The sequence below is a fragment of the Danio aesculapii genome, chromosome 22 (genome assembly GCF_903798145.1).
Source record: "Danio aesculapii chromosome 22, fDanAes4.1, whole genome shotgun sequence".
In the NCBI taxonomy this organism is placed as follows: domain Eukaryota; kingdom Metazoa; phylum Chordata; class Actinopteri; order Cypriniformes; family Danionidae; genus Danio; species Danio aesculapii.
In genome coordinates this window covers 37129605-37150076 of record NC_079456.1, presented here as the reverse complement: position 1 = coordinate 37150076, position 20472 = coordinate 37129605, and the positions used below count along the sequence as shown (strand labels likewise).

Here is a 20472-nt window from a genome sequence, read left to right as displayed (position 1 = left end):
GAACCGGGTCAATATATCACATCTATCAACCTTCTCAATAGACTTTAAATCGTTGCTTCAAGACCCTACAATAACATAAAACCTGGCCTGCTGATGTTTTCAGTGTCCTCCTGCATTGGATTATGTTTTCACACCAACTCAACCTTGTAATTTCTTAACCGATTTACTCTCAGAATGACTTTCTAAACTTCAGGGATCACTTCAGAGGTTCGGGAACGTCTCAGAATGCATATCAAATGACCTCTTATTTACTCTGGGACAAAATGCTATGAAAGGAAAGTGTGAAAAGTCATCAGTGAGGTGACAATAAGCCATAACTCGGCTCTCAGGAGACACGATGAAGGACAAACCCAACACCGGAGAGGCTTCAATTCAGATATAACTGGGTTTTAAGTGTGTAGTTAAACATGCGGTGAATGTTCTACGCTCTTATTTGCATTAATGTGTTTGTTTTTACATTCGGAGGAAATTGGTGAGAATTACCTGGAAGGCGCAAGTTGACCACCCTGTCAAAGAGGTTTCTTTCTGCCGTAACTCGATTTAACACCTGGTTCAGGAGCTAAAGGGAGCCAAAACACACACAAATGTTGTCAAAAACTAGAACTGTGTGCATAACACAAGCACTAGGGAAGTGTAAAGCAGGGTTTCTGTAAATTTAATGAGTGCACATTTAATCTTTAAGCCTTTAAAACGTAATTCTCAATCGCTTTACATTTCAAAGATCCAAACAGTAAAAGTGCAAAACAATTATAACACTACAACACACGGTAACACTTTACTTGAAGATGTGTTCAAAAGACTGTCATTAAGCCTTAATAATCACGTCATTAAGTCTCATTCGCTCAGTTAAGGCATTTCAATGCAAAGATGATTGTTTGTTGTGACAACTTGACATAGGCAAATACATCCCAATCCGTTCTTGTCTTTGTCATGATGACATGACATTACCAAGACATAAACACGATTGCAATAAAGCCATTATAAATACACCATGAATTCTATAACACTGACATTAAACCTTTATAATCAACATTTATGCATGCTTATGACAACTGTGGTTAAGTGTCATTCGCTCAGTTATTATTTTCAATGTGACATTGTTTATGACAACCTGACATAAACAAATACATCACAACCTGCTTTTGTCTTTGTCACGATGACTTGACTTAAATCTTGTCATAAATCTGTCATAAACATGATTGTCATGAGACGATTATAATTATGTCAGGAATTTTCGAATGTCATTAAAATCGTCAATGATCTAAACTACAGCGGTACAAGCTGAATTTATCATCAAAATGTCATTAAATATTAAAATTAGTTGAGGGAGTCCAGACACTTTTAATAATGAGACATTTGAATGACAAATACAGCTTGTGCCACTGAAAACATGATCAGAAAAAGATTCAGACCAACATAGATGTTGAAAACTACGTACTGAAGTTTATATATACCAGATAAAGAGCTGTAACAAACAAACTGATCTAACTTACTTTTTAAACAATGTTACATTCAGTATGTTAAGACTTGAAGACCTCTAAACCACTTGAGTGCTGACATAACTTTTAACCCAGTGTGTGTGTGTGTGTGTGTGTGTGTGCGTGCGTGCGTGTGTGTGTGTTATTCTTTTCAGATTTCAATCATTTACTTTATGAAAAGCAATTTCCTGCAGCGCTGCATAGGGCAATTTCATTTCACATTTTCCAAGGACACCACAGAGATTAAAGATTATAAAGTATCTTCACGAGATCTTTACTTAATACTCTAATGATTTTTGCAACAATATTGATCCATGCTATGTAATTTTATATATATATATAATTTTTTTTTTGGGGGGGGGGGTTTCACCTTTATTTGATAGGACAGTAGAGAGTATAGCATGGGGAGCAGAGAGAGGGGAATGATCGGCATAGGACAGCAAGGCGGAATCCAACTGGGGTCGCCAAGAGCACCAGAGTGCATGTGTTGACGCACTAACCACTACACCACTGGCGCCGACCCATGCTATGTATTCTTAGCTACTGCCAAAAATATAAATCCATGCAACGTGACTGCTCTTATGGTCCAAGGTCAAATGAATTTTTGAATATGAATTGAAATATGTCTTATAAAGAACTTAATAATTAGTTAAGATAAAGCTAAACAGAAAAAAATAAATGAATGAATCAATAAATAAACTGAAAAACAAACAAATAAATGAACAAATCGGTTCATTCCGCTGAGGCGACTCATGATAAATAAGGGACTAAGCTGAAGGAAAATGAATGAACGATAATAAAATAAAATGAACAAATAAATAAAATCTAAACAGAATGCATAAGTAAATAAGTAAATAAATAAATAAATAAATAAATAAATAAAGTGGTTCATTCTGCTGTGATGACCGATACTCCTGACCCCTGAACCCCTGACAACTTTATAAGGGACTAAGCTGAAGATAAATAAATAAATTACTGATAAATAAAAATAAAAAATAAAAAAAAAATAAAAATAAATAAAATTAAATTAAATAAAATTAAAAATTAAAAAAAAAATTAAAATTAAATTAAATTAAATTAAATTACATTTAAAAAAGCCCCTGACCACTTCATAAGGGACTAAGCCAAAGGAAAATGAATGAATTAATGATAAAGAAATAAAAGCTGAACAGAATAAATAAATAAATAAATAAATAAATAAATAAATAAATAAATAAATAAATAAATACATAAATAAATAAATAAATAAAGTGGTTCATTCCGCTGTGGATAGATCAATCAATTTCTGTAAATTGAACATCATTCTTGGGTTGTTTTTGATATAATAATTTAGTGTTGCATCAAGGTTGAACAAACGTAAAATCAACCATTAAAGAAAAATGTTACAAAATAATGAAAAGGAAACAAGAAACGGTATTAAAAAGGATTGTCAAATGCCAGACTTACTAAAAATCTGAAAATAAATACAATTTAAGAAGAAAAAAAGTGTTATGAAACAATGGTTGCCAAAACTGCAGATTACTAACCAACTAATCAAACTACTAACATACAAACTTGTGAACTACTAACTAACCTAACCATTTTTTGGTCGTGCCTAACTGAGCCTGGTTTCTCTCAAGGTTTTTTTTCTTCACTTCCGCCTTTAGTGAAGTTTTTTTTCCCTCTCCACTGTCGCCTCTGGCTTGCATGGTTCAGGATCTGTAGAGCTGCGCATCGTTGGATTTGCTCTTCAGTGTTTGGACTCTCAGTAGTGATTATTAAAGCACACTGAACTGAGCTAAACTGAACTGAACTTAAACACTACAAACTGAACTACACTGTTCCTATTTACTGTGACCTTTTATGTGAAGCTGCTTTGACACAATCTACATTGTATAAGCGCTATACAAATAAAGGGGAATTGAATTGAATTGAATTCTTTCTTACTCGAGATGGCAGTAAATTGTGCAAAATTAGAATGAAATCATTGGAACGAAAGAGAATGAGATTGTTTTTAAAAGTCACAGAAAGCAAAGCAAAGATTCATATAAAAAAGACAAGTTTGACGTTTCACATGTTATAAAACTTTAAATGTTCAACTCTTATTTGGGGGATTTCATTATTTGCAAGCAAGAAGCATTTGTAGTGGTCAGAAAAAATGTAGTCCACTATAAAACAACAAAGTATTGTTCAGCACCATGGAGAGCAGCAGCACAGAAAAACACAAGATCCAGGACCACGGACAGAGCCTTCCCACTCTAATAGAGACACAACTAGGCCTTGTTTAAATCTGCTGTTAAAGAGATACTCTCACTATTTACTCATCCTTTACCAATTTTTTATTTATTTTTTTTGGCTATAATATATATATTTTATATAATATTTTATATATATATATATATATATATATATATATATATATATATATATATATATAAATATATATATATAATAATAAAAAAACAGATACTATGGAAGTCAATAGTTTTAAAGCGTTTTTTTTATTGTTGTTTGTTTGTTTGTTTGTTTTGTTTTTTCCAAACTATCTTCTTTTGTGTTCAACAAGTGAAAGATCAGTAAATGATGACAGAATTTTCATTTTTATGTGAACTCTCTTTCAGATGCCTTTTGGTCCCAGTTCATACCTGGGGTCTCGTTTATAACCGTGGCGTACACACAAAACGGGAGGTGGAAACATGTACGTCACGGGTATAAACGAGACCCCAGGTATGAATTGGGACCAAACAAAGATATTTTGGAAAAAACAAACGTTTAGAAACCAGTGACTTCCATATTATCTGTTTCCCAGCTCCCACAAAAGGCTGTGATCTATAAAAAAAAACAAACTTGACGGGAGAATGTGTGAGCAAAGTCTTAAGTAAACATATTTAACTTAAATATTGACCTAATTGAACCATTTTAAACCATCATATGAGCCATAATCATGAATAAATTATAAATGTATCCTGTTGTACTTTCACTTTCAGGAATGTTTCTTTCTACGCACATTTTATAAACTAGACTTTTAAAGTACAGATTTAATACTGTAAAATACTGTCCATTAGGGTTGTCAAAAGTATCAAGTTTGGTATTAATCGGTAACGGAAAAAACATGCATTTACCGCTAACATAACCTTCACGGCCAATCACAGTCATTTCGTTGAGCACATGAACACGATGGCCAATCATCAGTGTTTAAGAACGTGCTCAACAGCACTCAAACGTTAGCGGGAAATGAATGGATTTTAAATTTCGGTACCGATTAGTACCAATCTCGATACTTTTGACAACACTACTGTCTATCGAAAAAAAATGTCTGTCTAAACCTGAACCTATCTTAATAAATGATTTATCATGCGCACAAAACTTATAAATACTAATACATAATGTAAATAAAACCATAGCACTGGGTTGGAAAGGATATTTCTGACATATTTGTTTACAGGCTAGTCTACTTAGATAGCCAAACTTACTGTTTAGATGTTTTTTTTCTCCTTTTTTATATAATAATATGACCTCTTTGAAGCAGAACATTCGATTGAGGCCTATAAGCTTTCTTAGTGTTGTTAATAATTTACATTCGGAGAGCTGTGCACTGCAAGACATCGAGAAAATAAACAGAAATCTCAAGTTTAACTGCAATTGCCTCAAACAGGATCATTAACTCAAGAGTTTCTGCATGAAACTGCTTTATAAAAGTAATCTTAATGGTGTTAATGGTGAACTTTCTGAAAGTATTGCCTTCAGAACTGCACATTTAGTACACCTTCCAGCTGTCAATCATGCTCACCTGAGCCAATCGGCGCAGCAGCAGCTCGGCGGAGGGGCGGGTCCAGTCCAGGAATATTTCCGGCACTAGTGTGATGGTCATTTCCAGGACCCGCAGCAGACTGACAGAGAGGTCAAAACAGGTCGAGCACACCTTTAGCTGCCGGGTGTCCACGAAATTCCTCTCTGGACGCTCGGCTGCCTGTTGGATCTGATGGGAAATAAATGAAAACATAGAAACATAGAAAGGCATAGAAGGTCAGAGAAGAAAAGCATGAGGCTGCTGAGAAAGTACTGTATGTCTTGTTGACAAATGTCAGAATTCCGTAAATAATACACAAAGACATTCAACTTATTAAGTTTACACTACATTAACCATAAGGCTGTTGTGACTTTGACAACCACACATTAACCTCAAAAAAACCACCCAACAACCTTTGAGCAACCATTTGAATGAACAACAATACACTGAGGATAAGACTGTGTGCTCTTATGAATTAGGCAATCATCCGTCCAACAACCCCTAAAAAAACATACATAACAGCCATATGCTGAGGAAAAGCCTGTAGGCTTTAAAGGCCTAGGCCAATGGTAACTTTCATGACACAGACCGTAAAATATTTTTATTCTCCTGAAAGAGACCCCCATCCTTAATTTTAATTTCTTGTTCTAGAAACACTATACTGCTTTCATCCTCATATGCATAAATTTAATGTTCAGAAAATATTTACGGCATTTTTCCATTAATTTAATTATATATTATAATGTATTTTTATAATGTTATCATACAGTATAATGTACTACTTTTTAAACCAATTCTTTGTTGTGATTATTTATTTGTTGTAATATTGAATTTAACATATCGAAGAACCTGCTAGTTTTTCTTTACATAACCAACAACAACACAACAACAACCCAACAACCTCTAAGAAACCTTCCAAAAACCATCAAACTACTTGAAACCTTCCAAAAAACACCCAGTAAACTTCTTTTAACACACCAATTTCATATCAACCTTCAAAAAACCTAGCAAAAAAAACATGCAACAATCTCACAGCAACCCTATAAAAATTTTAATATAACCTCCCAGCACCCTTCCAAAATCTAAACAACCTCCAAAAAACCAACCAAACAACCTCTAAGCAACCGTTGAATAACTAACCCACCCCTTAAAAATCACCAAACAACGTCCGAGCAATCGTCTAAAAACTAACCAACAACCTCAGAGCAACCTTCCAAAATCTAAACAAACTCCCAGAAACCACCAACCAACCTCCCAGCAACCTTTCAAAAAGTAAACAGCCTGTCAAAATCCACCACCCAACCTGCCAGCAACCTTCTAAAAACCAACCAACAACCCTCCAAAACTAACCTAAAAAACACCACCAACCTCTTAGAAACCTCCCAAAACACCACAAGCATCACCCAACAACATTGATAAAACCTCTCAGCAACTTTCCGAAATCAAAACAACCTCCCAAAATCCACCAACCAACGACACAACAATCTTCTAAAAACCAGCCAACAACCTCACAGTAACCATCCAAAAACTAACCCACCTCACAAAAATCACCAAACAACCTCACAGCGATCTTCAAAAAACCAACCTACAACTTTCCAAAAAATAACCTCAAACAAAACCCACCAACCTCTTAGAATTCTCACAAAACCACCACCAGCATCACCCAATAACATTGATAAAACCTGCCAGCAACCTTCCAAAATCTAAACAGCCTCCCAAAAACCACCAACTTCCCAACAATCTTCTAAAAACAAACCAACAACCACCGACAATTGTCAAAAAACTAAGCCACCCACCAACAACCACCAAACAACCTCACAGCAACCTTCTAAAAGCTAACCAACAACCTCCCAGCAACCTTCTAAAATCTAAAAAACCTGCCTAGAAACATCCAACCTCTCAGCAACCTTCTAAAAACCAACCATTAACCTCCCAGCAACCTTCCAAAAACTTAACAACCCCTCAAAAAAAACACCAACCAACCTCCAAGAAACCTTCTGAAAACCAACCAACAACCTCCCAGCAACCTTCCAAAAACTAAACAACCCCCAAAAACCACCAAGCCACGCCTCAAAAACCATCCTACAAACCTACAAAAACCATCAATCAACCTCCTAGCAACCTTCTGAAAACCAACCAACAACCATTAAAAAAATAACCTTCAAAAAAACACCCATCAACCTCGTAGAAACCTCCGGAACACACCACCAGCATCACCCAACAACATTGCTGTAACCACCACGCAAATCATACAGGCTAAAACCTCCCAGAACACTCTAGTAACTGCATAGCGATGTCCCAACAATCACTCAGAACAACCAAGCAACTCAATGGATACCACAGAAACAACCCAGCATCATATTTTCATTAGCGTCACCTTTATTTCACTATTAATGCCTCTTTAAGCCTACGAGAGTTGCACTACTGCAGAAAAAAGCTGTTTTGATGTTGCACATTCTCATCTGCCCCTTTCCTGCATCCACCCTTCATTCCAATTTAGCGCACTCTGAAACCGAGGCAGTAAACACATCACAAACTCCCCCTGGAGACCGCTGCCTCCTAATTCGAGGATCATCGCAGATGAAAGGCGCTCCTAAGAGCCAGCCAACCTCCAGGCAAAGCAGCATGCGAATCAAAGTCCAATCTGCAATGAGCAGAATTTCAGTGCTTCAGCTCTCCTGAAAGACATTGATTTAAGAGTAGAGGAGAAAGCCCGGTGAGAAAGAGCTTTCCCGTCTGAGGTTTAATTTACCGCCATTATAGATCAGAGAGGTTTGGCTTTCTCCTGTAACTTCCCCTGAGACTCCAGAGCCTGCGTTTTGTAATGACCCAAGCACGGGAGGGGCTGATGCACTACTCTTCCGAAAAGATTGTTTCCATGGCGTTCAAATGATCAAATTAGCGTGCAGCTGGATGAAGTTGTTAACGAGTTGAATGAAGCATGAGGTAAATGGCATTTGCATTTCCTGAAGAAAACACCAGTGGCAGCAAATGAATTGACGGTAAATAAGAATACCTAGACAAAGTTCAACATTGTCGGCTCCCAGTGTCTCAATCTAGTCCACTAATTAATGCAAAGCTTTGAAATTGTCTCAGTCTGGCCTAGTAGGCTTCAGAATCATGGTGAAACTGCTGACTTGACAATTGTGCAGAAGACCATCAATGGAACCCTCCATAAGGGGGAACAGTCTCAAAAGACTATTGCAAAAGAAACTAGATGCTCTCAGAGTCCATTATCTAACTATAATAATAGAGTGTTTAGAGCAGGGGTCACCAATCTCGGTCCTGGAGGGCCGGTGTCCCTGCAGGGTTTAGCTTCAACTTGCCTCAACACACCTGCCTGGGTGTTTCAAGTATACCTAGTAAGACCTTGATTAGCTCATTCAGGTGTGTTTGATTAGGGTTGGAGCTAAAATCTGCAGGACACCGGCCCTCCAGGAACAAGTTTGGTGACCCCTGGTTTAGAGGAAGGGAAACAATGTGGCTGGTAAAGGTGCGCAAGTATGACCACAGCCTTGAGAGGATTGTCAATCAAGGGCATCTGAGGAGAACCATCACATACGGGAGTCAAGCCACTCCTGAACCAAAAAAGTTCTGGTCTGTTTCCCAGTGCTCTCTTTATTCTCTATTTGCTCCTGGGGATACTCATCCCGAGGCCCCTAGAGATTATGCAGCGCCACTGATGTGATCCAAGACCTGTGAGGAGATGATCCCAAGGTCTCCATAACCGGGCCGTATCCTGAGCAGCTGTTGTGGTGGTCATGGGTTAGGGTTAGGGTCAGGGTGTCACATGGAGTGTTGAGTTTTACCACGTTTTAGTTCATTCAGTCGATCTCCAGATATGGCAGGAACACCTTTATCTTAGCTTAGCATAGATCATTGAATTTGATTCGACTATTAGCATCTAGCTCAGTTAAAAAAACGTGTTGATATTTTTTCTATTTAAAGCTTGACTCTTCTGTAGTTACGTTGTGTACTAGGACCAACAGAAAATGAAAGGTTGATATCTCCTCGGCCAATATGGAACTGTACTCTTATTTTGCATAATGATCAATAGACTTTACTGCTGTACCATGGCTGTGGCAGGCGCAACTTTTCATTTTCCCCATCGCTCTTAGTACACAACGTATCTACAGAAGAGTCAAGCTTTTAATATAAAAACATTATCAAAACTTTTTTGAGCCAGATGCTATAGTCTAATCCAATTCAATGTTTTTTGCTAAGCTAAGCTAAACGAGCTCCCACCAGACGTGGAGATCAGCTGAATGCATTAAAAAACGTTAACATTCTGCTCTATTGCCACAGAAGGACACTGGGACCAGGCTAGTGAGTATATAGACATTTTATTATATAAAGGATGGCAGTGAATGAAGACACATGGAAACTGTTGCAGGATGGAGATGTCATGATCATATAGGTGACAATGGGGAAGCAGGAACACAGATAGCCAAACACAGAGATTTGGCGAATACCAGACAGGGGACCAGAAAATGAGGACCCTGCTAAAAAAAATCCAGCTTAAACCAGCCTAGGCTGGTTGACTGGTTTTAGCTGGTTGACCAGGCTGGTTTTAGAAAGGTTTTGGCCATTTCCAGGCTGGTTTCCAGCCATTTCCAGCCTGGTCTTAGCTGGTCAGGCTGGAAATGACCAGCTAAATCCAGCTAAAACCAACTTGACCAGCCTGGTTTAAGCTGGACATAGCTGGTTTTGGCTGGGCTCCCAGCCTGGCTAGGCTGATCAAGCTGGTGTTAGCTGGTCATTTTCCTGCCTGACCAGCTAAGACCAGGCTGGAAATGGTCAAAACCCCTCTAAAACCAGCCTGGTCAACCAGCTTGTTTTTTTCAGCAGGGGAGGGCTGAACACGGAGAACAGATGGCGACCATGAGGGATCAAATACTAGAAAAGAGACACTGGAGATCACAAGGAATAGGGAGAAGTATCTGTAAGTAAACTTCATAATAGTATGAATCACTGACTGTAAGAAGCGTCAAGTCCTTTGTTGAAGCAATGAGGTCGGACACTGAGTGAGGAGTGACTGAGGATTTTATGGAGCTGGGGTGATGAGTGATAATGACATGCAGGTGCGGAACTGATAGTAATCAAGTGATTGGGGTGATTGAGGAAGGGGAGAACCTGGCCTAACTGTGACACCTGTATCCCTTTTGCCTCTCATTATCCAGAACTCTCAGATAACCACAAAGCAAAACCTTCAGAACAACCCAGAAAACCAAAGTACTACCTACTAATGCTATAAATCAAAACACCAATCAGAATCCAAATGCTGAGTCAGAATACCTTACAAATGCCCTGCAACATCCACCAACTGCCTAGAAACATTAAATACGAGACCCTTTAACAGCATAGGAACCACCAAAGACAACTTTGAACAATTTAGCAAGCACATAGCAATAACCCGGCATCCAAAAACAGAGCTAAACAATACCCTAGCTAACACTCAAAGTGTATTAGAAACACCCCTGTATATTGGAGTCAATTTCTGCATTGGTGTTTGCCTCAAAATATTTCCATAGGTCTAGTTATGAGGCACTTCTTATCGACACAATCAATGGCTAATGAATATTTTAATGAGTAAGTAACCTGCAATATGCAAAGATTCATTTTAAACACACGACGGTGGCAATTCAGTTCAAATATCAAGGGAAAATCAAGATTACATTGTCATTATGAATAATTTACAGACTCTGATTGAGTTAGTGCGAAGTTACACTATTGCGGGGCTAATCAGCAGAGCGTAGAAAATGATCCCCACAGTTTTAAACAAGCGGAGTTTGATTAACTCTCCAACTGAATATAGATTATTTGGAATTAGTGTGCAGTTTGGCTAAAGAGATCTTAGCTGCTCTCCAAACACTTATCAGCACATCAACATTGTCTTTTTGAGTTTGGGGTGAGGCTATTTGGCTGACAGATTGAAAGATTCGAAAGCTTCTTACCTCCTGTATCATGCCGATGAATTCAGAGAAGGCCCAGTTGAGCTGGTTTAAGACGCTATTGAGGAAACTGGCAGCCATGTCTTTATCTTGACAGAGGAGTTCAGCCATGTGCCTCTGCAGCAGAAGTGATGGACAGGGCTCTACAGCCAATCAGAGAAAACAAGACATGTATTCAGCAAGCACATCTTAACTGTTGACAATAGTTAGAGGTCAATGTATAGAGATTGTGCCTTTTGACAATGGATTCCCCTTCTTGGCACTACATGAGGGACAGGGGTGGCTATAGCCCAGTCAGAATTTAGAAGCCCTGGTTTAATTGGGGTTACCAGTTATCCTATTTTACCCAGTATACTCCTGTATGAACAGCCAAAATCAAAGGTTACCAAGCTTAGCATAGAAAAAAATACCTATCATTAGCCGCATTTCCACTATCTGGCCAGTGCGAGCCAGGGCTTTAATCGGGCCAGGCCAGGCCAATAGCCCGGGAGGTTGAGAAATGAGGCCGAAATCATGTCGCGTTTCCACTGTCGGGCTAGTTGCTCGCAGCGCGTCACGTAAACACCGCCCCCAGAACGTCCCCCGAATCAAACGTCACACAACCCGTCACACAACCCGCCCACTTCAGCGGGAACAAAAAACTGAAATTATAACCACAAACACAACCTGGCATCACTACGAGAGCTGGAAGATGGAGAACACCGAAGCGATTGCTTTTTTACTGTTTGTGGTCTGTTGGTGTAAGGCCAGACAGCGATCCCTGGATAAGGACATTCGAGTTCGGCGGCATTTACTTCCAACACAGATTTTGGCTGCAAGGCTAGCGCGATAGCAAAACAAATGTAAGGGAAGAAAGCATCTTGTCTCCTCTTTACCTGACAGGAAAACTCCGCCTTCGTACGTAACCCCGCCCCGAAGCCCCAGTTGGCCCTCTTTGGCCCAAGGTATTCGGCGGGCCGAAAAAGGCCGGACGCTGGCCCCAAAGGAAGCCCCGCTTTGGCCCGATTACGCCCCGGAAGTGATAGTGGAAACGCGACTGGCCTTGGCTCGCCCTGGCTCGCTCGCTTTAGGCGCGATAGTGGAAACGCGGCTAATAACATTCACTATTGATTACCTTGCACTAAGAATAGGCAACAAACTCTCAATCCTAGTTCTCAAACAGTATGTAATCCGTTCTCCTTACAAACAGTTGTCAAAAACGTCCATTATGTGGACTATCCCACATAAATACAGTCCATTTTGGCTTTTAAGTGAACATGAAGTGTATGGGTGCTGTCCAGTTGCTGTCCAAGTGTAAACATTTTTGTCGTTGTCTCTTAATCACACACCACTTTGCCTTAAAATAGCTTAATTGTTCAAGTTATCTAGAGTTAAACAGTTGAGTTTTACCATTATTAACACGTTCAATCAATCTCCAGGCATAAAATATTGATTCAGATTAGACTATCAGCATCTCCCTCAAAACAATTCGAAAGAGTTTTGATCATTTTCCTATGCAAAGCTTGACATTCTGTTGTTACATTGTGTACTAAGACCAAGAGGAAATTAAAACTTGCTATTTACAAGATCGATATGGCTAGGAACTATACTATCAGTCCAGCGTAATAATCAAGGAACTTTGCTGCCATACCATGACTAAAGCATGCGCAATAATATCACGCAGTGGTGTTAAGATGGTAAGCTAAAAGGGCTCCCACTAGACATGGAGATGGGCCGAACGGACTCAAATATGGTAACAGTTTTTGTAAATGCTCCTATAAGCATGTGTTTATATTGGTTGAATATGAATATGCCTATTCTGATGTGTGCCATAGCTTGATGCCACTCAATCTCAATTATTTTCTTAGCACCCGCACATATCTGTCTAACCATTTTCCTACCTTTGTCTTTGAAAGTGGATGCGAGTATTGGATAAGTGATCAGTCTCTTGAGGAGAGGCGTGCTTTGCTTTTAAGTGCGTCAGTGGACGTGGTACTATTAACATCAGATATGCCTCATCACTGCCGCCTAACAGGGATCGTGATTGTGTATTTCTCAGAGGAAAAGGCAAATCGAAAGGTTGCTGTTAGGGGAGACAGTCGTTCCATCACACTCAGTGTTCACAAAGGCCTATGTGTCTACCCATAACACCCGAGTACCACACGAGAATACCTTAAAGCAAAAACATTTTTCGTTCAACCCACAACCTTAATTAGGAGACAAAGCAGCAAACATAAACCCAACGTGGACATTTGAGAAGGTAAACATTCAGCTCAGCGTTTTGCATTCATAACAGAATGACGACAGCAGATAACAAAATAGAGGGCTGATGGGAAATCATGGCTCCCGCCCTCCCTCAGACATTCTATTACTGCTATCTGACCATGTCTGGAGAACAAAGAAAGGGCACTCTCTCTCGTTATACGCGCACAAAGAGGACACTGGGTAATTTAATACCTTATCTGGAAAAGCACAGCGATCGGCAAACACGCTAAAAGCCTCGGAGTGTTAAAAGCAAGAGCAAGCAATGGCAATAAAGCTCTAAACAGAGCTAATCATTAGACGCAGAGGTGCAGGTCTCTGATAGAGATGCAACCTTTATGTTTAATTAGATGAAGTCTGTGGAAGTGGTAGCATGGAAAACAAGGACCCAGGGGTAATGAGGGCAGGCCATAACAGAGATCAGGTAGTAGGCATGACATTACGGCTATTGCGAGGCAAGAAATTGCTCCATTATTGAAGTTGGTTCAATTTGAAAACGCTTTGGGTTAAGAACCAAAAAACAAATAGGCAGGAACACCGTCTAAAAATCAGCTCCTCTAAAGTGAACGCAAATCTGCATTATCTTTCAAGGTAACACTTTACCTGATGGTGGTGTTCATAAGACTATCATGAAACATTTAAAACCTTTACATGACACATATTGTGAATACAAATACGATTGTTTGCATGCTTATGACAACTTTCATGAAGTGTCGTTCACTCACTCGTGTTATTTGTAGTGCTGTAAATTAGCAAATTACAAATACTCAAACTACTGTAATTGAGTAGTTTTTCCTCAGGAATTGTAATGTACTGAGTAGTTTGATAAATGAGTACTTTTACTTTCCCTTGAGTACATATTTACTGCAGTATCGATACTTTTACTCCTCTACTTTCCTTCAACCTGCAGTCACTACTGTATTATTTCCTGTCTATGGAGATTAGAGAAATCAGTCCTGTGATTCCTGTCCAATCAGATCGCACATAGAAGGTAAATCACTTCATAATGAACTACCTCAAGACATGGGCGATTAATAATTGCAGGAAACTGTTCGGAAGCATTAAAAGTGTCCAAGAAGATGTCTAAAATCTGTACACGCATTGACCCAGAGAGAGAAGATGACCTATGTTTACTGTATGATGACCGAAATGGCCTTAAACACCCAGCAAGCACAAGACATCAACATGACGTCAGATTGACGTTGTACCTCAACGTCTCGGAGACGTTGCATTTTGTTTGGAAATGAAAATCGTGTTGACATCAGAACCCAACATTATTGTCAAACCTAAAATCAACCAAATATCAACGTCTAATGATGTTACAGCTTGACTTTGTGTGGACCTTGCCAATATGAAGTCTATCAGATGTATTATGGTTGCCAAACCTGATGAATAAATGTCAGTGTTTGACGTCAATATGACGTTGGTTTTAGATGTTGGCTCAACGTTGGATTTTGGTCACTTTCCAACACAACCTAAAATCAACCAAATATCAGTGTCTAATGATGTTACAGCTTGACGTTGTGTAGACGTTACCACTATGAAGTCTATCAGATGTATTTTGTTTGCCATACGTGATGAATAAATGTCAGTATTTGACGTCAATATGACGTTGGTTTTAGATGTTGGCTCAACGTTGGATTTTGGTCACTTTCCAACACAACCTAAAATCAACCAAATATCAACGTCATTATCGAACATTAAATTGGACATTAAAATAAGATCTACCTGAGCTCGAACTCCCCTCTCGCTCTGCAAACGGGAGGGAGCCCAGGACTCGAGGATCTTATAAGCTCAATGCTCTCTCCCCGGACAGCATTCAAAACACGCTTTATAATCAATCATCAGCTAAGTGTGAACTCTTGAATTATGTTTATGACAGTTTTATGACAAGTCTGTCTTGGTAATGTCAAGTTGTTGTGTTGTGATATATTTGTCAAGTTGTCGTAAAGACAACACAAACAATGTCATGTACATATTTAAAATGACATAAATGAGCTAAATTACACTTTATGAGAGTTATCATCTCTTATCACCGACATCCACCGTAGCAAAACAAAAACATACCAAGTCCATGGCTGCAAACATTATTCAGAGTATGTTAAGTTGTGTTCAACATAAAAAAGAAACTCAAACAGGTCTTGAATAAGATGAGGGGGAGTCAACAATGACATGATTCTTTTTTTGTTGGGTGAACTATTCCTTTAGGGCAGTGTTTCTCAACCACGTTCCTGGAGGACCGCCAACACTGCATGTTTTGGATGTCTCCTTTGTCTGTCACACACATTGCAGGTCTTTCAGTCTCTGCTAATGAGCTGATGATCTTAATCAGGCGTATTTGGTTAAGGAGACATGAAAAATATGCAGAGCTGGTGGTCCTTTAGGAAAGTGGTTGAGAAACACTGCTTTAAGTTTCACTTTTCTACAGAGTTTAACTTTTCTGATAAAGGTTTTTTAGGATTATTAGAAAGTACCAGGCAGATGAGTTTAATCAAGGTTGAAGCTAAACTCTGCATGAACGTGGACCTTGAGAGCCAGAGTTGAGAACCCTTGGTTTGGGTTATTTTTCACTGACAATCTCCCCATGAGAGGAGAACTGCAACCAGATCACAGCTTTTGTAAGACTAATGAAAGTTATAAAGCAGGTAACACTTTATAAAAAGCCTGCAATAGTTCGTTAAACGTGTTTACTAACATGATAAACAATAAACTATACATTTAATCACAGTATCTATTCATCTTTGTTAACATTAGATGACAATAAAGTTACTGTTAGTTCATGTTAACTCCCAGTGCATTACCTAATGTTAAAAAGCACACATTTTAATTTGAATAATGCAGCAATTAGTAAATGTTGAACAATCGTTCATAGATAAAGGTGCTGTATGTAAGTTTTTGACTCTTCTAAAGCAGATATTTAAGAAACATGATATGTGAGCCTTCTTGTTTATCTGGAAAACAATACTAAAGTCAGATACGCTTTGAAAATGTGAAAATGTGGGTTGCGCAGTTCATTCATTCAGTCAGGAAGGTTCTGAAAGCATGCGTCTGTGACCAAAATGCGACCTCCGGTGGACATTAGCAGACTCCAAAATGAGACAGATTCAGTTCAACATGAGGTTATAAATTAGCAAATGAAATAAATATTACGAGCGTAAACATAAGGTGAGCAGGTTACATTGTAACCTCGTGTCCTCACAACATGCTTCATGACGAGATTTGCAGTGATGAGCGATATGGCTGTTTGCACCAGACGAAACATGACAGAAATGTAAATACAGGCATTCAGAAGCACAGAATATACACCGACTCACGAAATGGTCAGGTTTATAACCAATTTAATACATATTAATCATCTTTAACATTATAAAAGGGGGTGTGTGAATATAACCAGCTTCTAATTGTAAAAATGTATTGATTTAATTGTTTATAATATACAGGTGTTTGACTGGCCTGCCTGCAGTCCCGACCTGTCTCCAATAGAGAATGTGCGGCGCATTTTGAAGCACAAAATACGTGAATGAAGACCCTGTACTGTTGCCCACCTTAAGACTTGTTTGCAGGAATAATGGGACTAAATGACACCCGAAACACTTCATCACTTGGTGTCTTCACTCCCTTAACGTCTTTTAAGTGTTGTGAAAAGGAATGGCAACATTACAAAGTGGTAAACGCTTTACTGTTTGAAATAATGTTCGCTGTTCTGTCAGCAATGAAATACAAGCCAAAGTAAATTTAGAAATCACTCCTTTCTTTTATTTTATTTGCGTTTTCCAAACTTTTTCTGATTTGGGGTTGTAAAGCGACAGTCATCATAATTTGGATTACCAATTTGGAAGCATTACCAGTATATGTTTTCAGCATCCACAAACATATCCACAATTTTGGACTGCAGCCTACATTCTGAGCAGCGTAATTAACTAATGATTTGGAGTAGGACGCAGAGGAGACACATTAATCACATGATAATTGGCACGATTAGGAGGGGAAAAACAACAGCAAACTAATGGCAAGGACAAGACATGGCTGGAAGGGACTGAGGGAGCAAAACATGACTTCAAAACAATCCTACATGACAGATCTATAGCTAGCTTTAATACTGGGGGAAAAGTCAGATGGACGCTACATTTAAATGAGGCTACATCAGAGCAAACTCACACTTAGGATGGGGGTTTAATAAGGGTCGGCCAAAGGTAACAAACGGGAGAGAAACTTACTTTGAAAACTAGCAATTGACAAATCCCCTGGATGTCATGCAAATGAGAGTGGAAAAAGATGGAATTAACATTGAGACGAGATGTATCAGACCAGGGAAGGAATTCATGCATCAAGCGCTAGACAAGCTCAAGTGTCCTTTCACAAAGTGACGACTTCACAATTTATTCCCCCTTCAGCCAAGCATCAAGTGCTCCTCGCATCTCTTCTAGTATGCAAATGTCATGTGGGATGTGTGTTACCCACTGTAGTTGAGATGATCGAACCATTGACAAATGAAACAATATTACGAATCATGATAGTCATCCTCTTTTTGATACAGTTCAAGGTCTTTTAATGCAAGACTAATTTTATTCTAGCTGAAATAAAACAAATAAGACTTTCCCCAGAAGAAAAAATATTATCAGACATACTGTGAACATTTCCGTGCTCTGTTAAACACCATTTGGGAAATATTTCAAAAAGAAAAAAGAAATAAATCAAGGGGGGGGGGCTATTAATGCTGACTTCAACTGTATATATATATATATATATATATATATATATATATATATATATATATATATATATATATTGCCAATATATATATAGCTATATATATATATATATATATATATATATATATATATATATATATATATATATATATATATATATATATATATATATATATATATATATATATATATTGTTTTGGGCTCTCTCTCTCTGTCTCTCTCTCTCTCTCTCCCTCTATCCACCTTCTCATTCTCTCTTGTTTGGGTTTGGTTTGATCATATGATCTGCGTGATCATCATGTGACTTCATTTACGAGGACTCCCAGTTCTAACATTGTTAGCTTGGGATTGACAGTGGTCAACGTTTTCCTTTAGTTCCCCAGTAAATAGCTTATTGCTTGTGTCTTATTCATTTTGAGAGTGTGATTTTTATTCTTTAATCTATTGGATTATCACCTATTGGATTGTTTTGTAGAGACTTATCGAAATTAAGTATTCATGCTAGTCGATTACATACACTGAAAAAGATGATTCAGAGATGATTCCTTGGATTTACTCAATTTTTTTTAAGTTGAGTTGTTGTAAACAATTTATTTGGGCTGAATTTAAACAAACAAATTGAGTTGAGCATTATTAAATTTAACTTGTTTGTTTAAATTCAACACAAATAAACAGTTTGCACTTTTTTCAGTGAGTCGACGTAAACGCAGGTACAGAGGTGAATTTCCACCAGGCAGCGTAAACCATGTAGATGTTTTGCATTTGCAGTGATTGGCTAAAATTTACCTCATTTGCATCTACAATGCATGTTAAACTCGACAATTCAACTCAAGTGAAAAACATCCCCTGAGTAAACAAGAGCAAGTGACCTCCGTGTCTAGTTTGAACATAGCATAAGACCTCAATGTGTCATCAGGAGCCACAAGAATTTGTTTGCGATGGGGATGACTCTCAGAACGGCAAGAGTTATTCATTTTCTTTTCTCTTCTCCATGATGACAGCACATAATATTTGACTAGATATATTTCAAGTATTCGGCTTAAAGTGACATTTAAAGGCTTAACTAGGGTAATTAGGGTAAAGTTAGGGTAATTAGGCAAGTCATTGTATGACAGTGGTTTGTTCTGGAGACAATCCAAAACTAATATAGCTTAAAGGGGCTAATAATATTGACCTTAAAGTTGCTTTAAAAAATTAAAAACTGCTTTTATTCTAGCCAAAATAAAACAAATAAGACTTTCTCCAGAAGAAAAAATATTATAGGAAATACTGTGAAAATTTCCTGAATCTGTTCAACATCATTTGGGAAATATTTAATAAAGAAAAGAAAGAAATTAACAGAAGGGTGAATAATTTTGACTTTATTTGTATATCATACATCTTGGACAGACAAACAGCGCATTTTCATTTTAAGCTGAACTACCCCTTTAATGTAATCTGATACGGGGGAACTATTTGCGGTCCATGCAGTGGATGGTTTGACTAAATGGAGAGTCTCAGATCAAAACTATTGATCTGACGGGCTGCAGAAAGAAAAGACAGACGAGTGAACGGTCACGTCCTGCCTGAGACTGAGTGTGTGCGTGCATGAGAGTGGCAGGTTTGAATTTAACGAGTTCCAAGCGAAACGAGACATTTTTACAGTCGTGCAGAACATCGGCATGATGTCAAAACGCTCTAGTAAAAACAGCGTCTGCACTCAGCGGCCAACATTAATGATCTTCACTTCATAATAACGTCAGCGGGGACGCAGATTCCAGAGACAGAAACAAAGAACAAACAATATTTCATATCAGATGGATGCCAATGCTGTTATTACCGTCCACTCACTCTGTTTTTATATGCAGCATCCTGCAGAAATTAGATGATAAACATGTTTTAAAGGAATGAATTGACTCAGTATGGTGGCTCAGTGGGTAGCACTGTCGCCTCACAGCAAGAAAGTTGCTGGTTCGAATCCCGGCTCAGTTGGCATTTCTGCGTGGAGTTTGCATGTTCTCCCCTTGTTGGTGTGGGTGCTCTGCCATAGTTTCTCCCACAGTCCAAACACATATAGGGGAATTAGGTAAACAAAACTGGCCGTATAGTGTATGTGTGTGAATGCGTGTGTATGGGTGTTTCCAAGTACTGGGTTGCAGCTGGAAGGGCATCCGCTGCATAAAACATATTCTGAAATAGTTGGTGGTTCATTCCACTGTGGCAACCCTTGATGAATAAGGGACTAAGCTGAAGGAAAATGAATCAAAGACCAAAGCAATGTAACAGAGAAGCTGCCATTCTTCAAGGATATTTCGTTGTAATGAATCAGACTGCTTCACAAG

At 38.5% G+C, this 20472-nt stretch overlaps 1 protein-coding gene across 1 annotated transcript in view; it reads right to left on the bottom strand.

Annotated features, from left to right (window-relative positions):
- LOC130216459 (E3 ubiquitin-protein ligase RNF123) overlaps positions 1–20472 on the bottom strand; it is a 215279-nt gene that overhangs the window by 131367 nt on the left and 63440 nt on the right. The window contains exons 32-34 of the mRNA XM_056448353.1: positions 11202–11341; positions 5248–5436; positions 484–559 (exon numbers count right to left, since the gene is read on the bottom strand). Of these exons, the coding sequence (XP_056304328.1) occupies positions 484–559; positions 5248–5436; positions 11202–11341 (405 nt within the window). The remainder of the gene's footprint in view (positions 1–483; positions 560–5247; positions 5437–11201; positions 11342–20472) is intronic.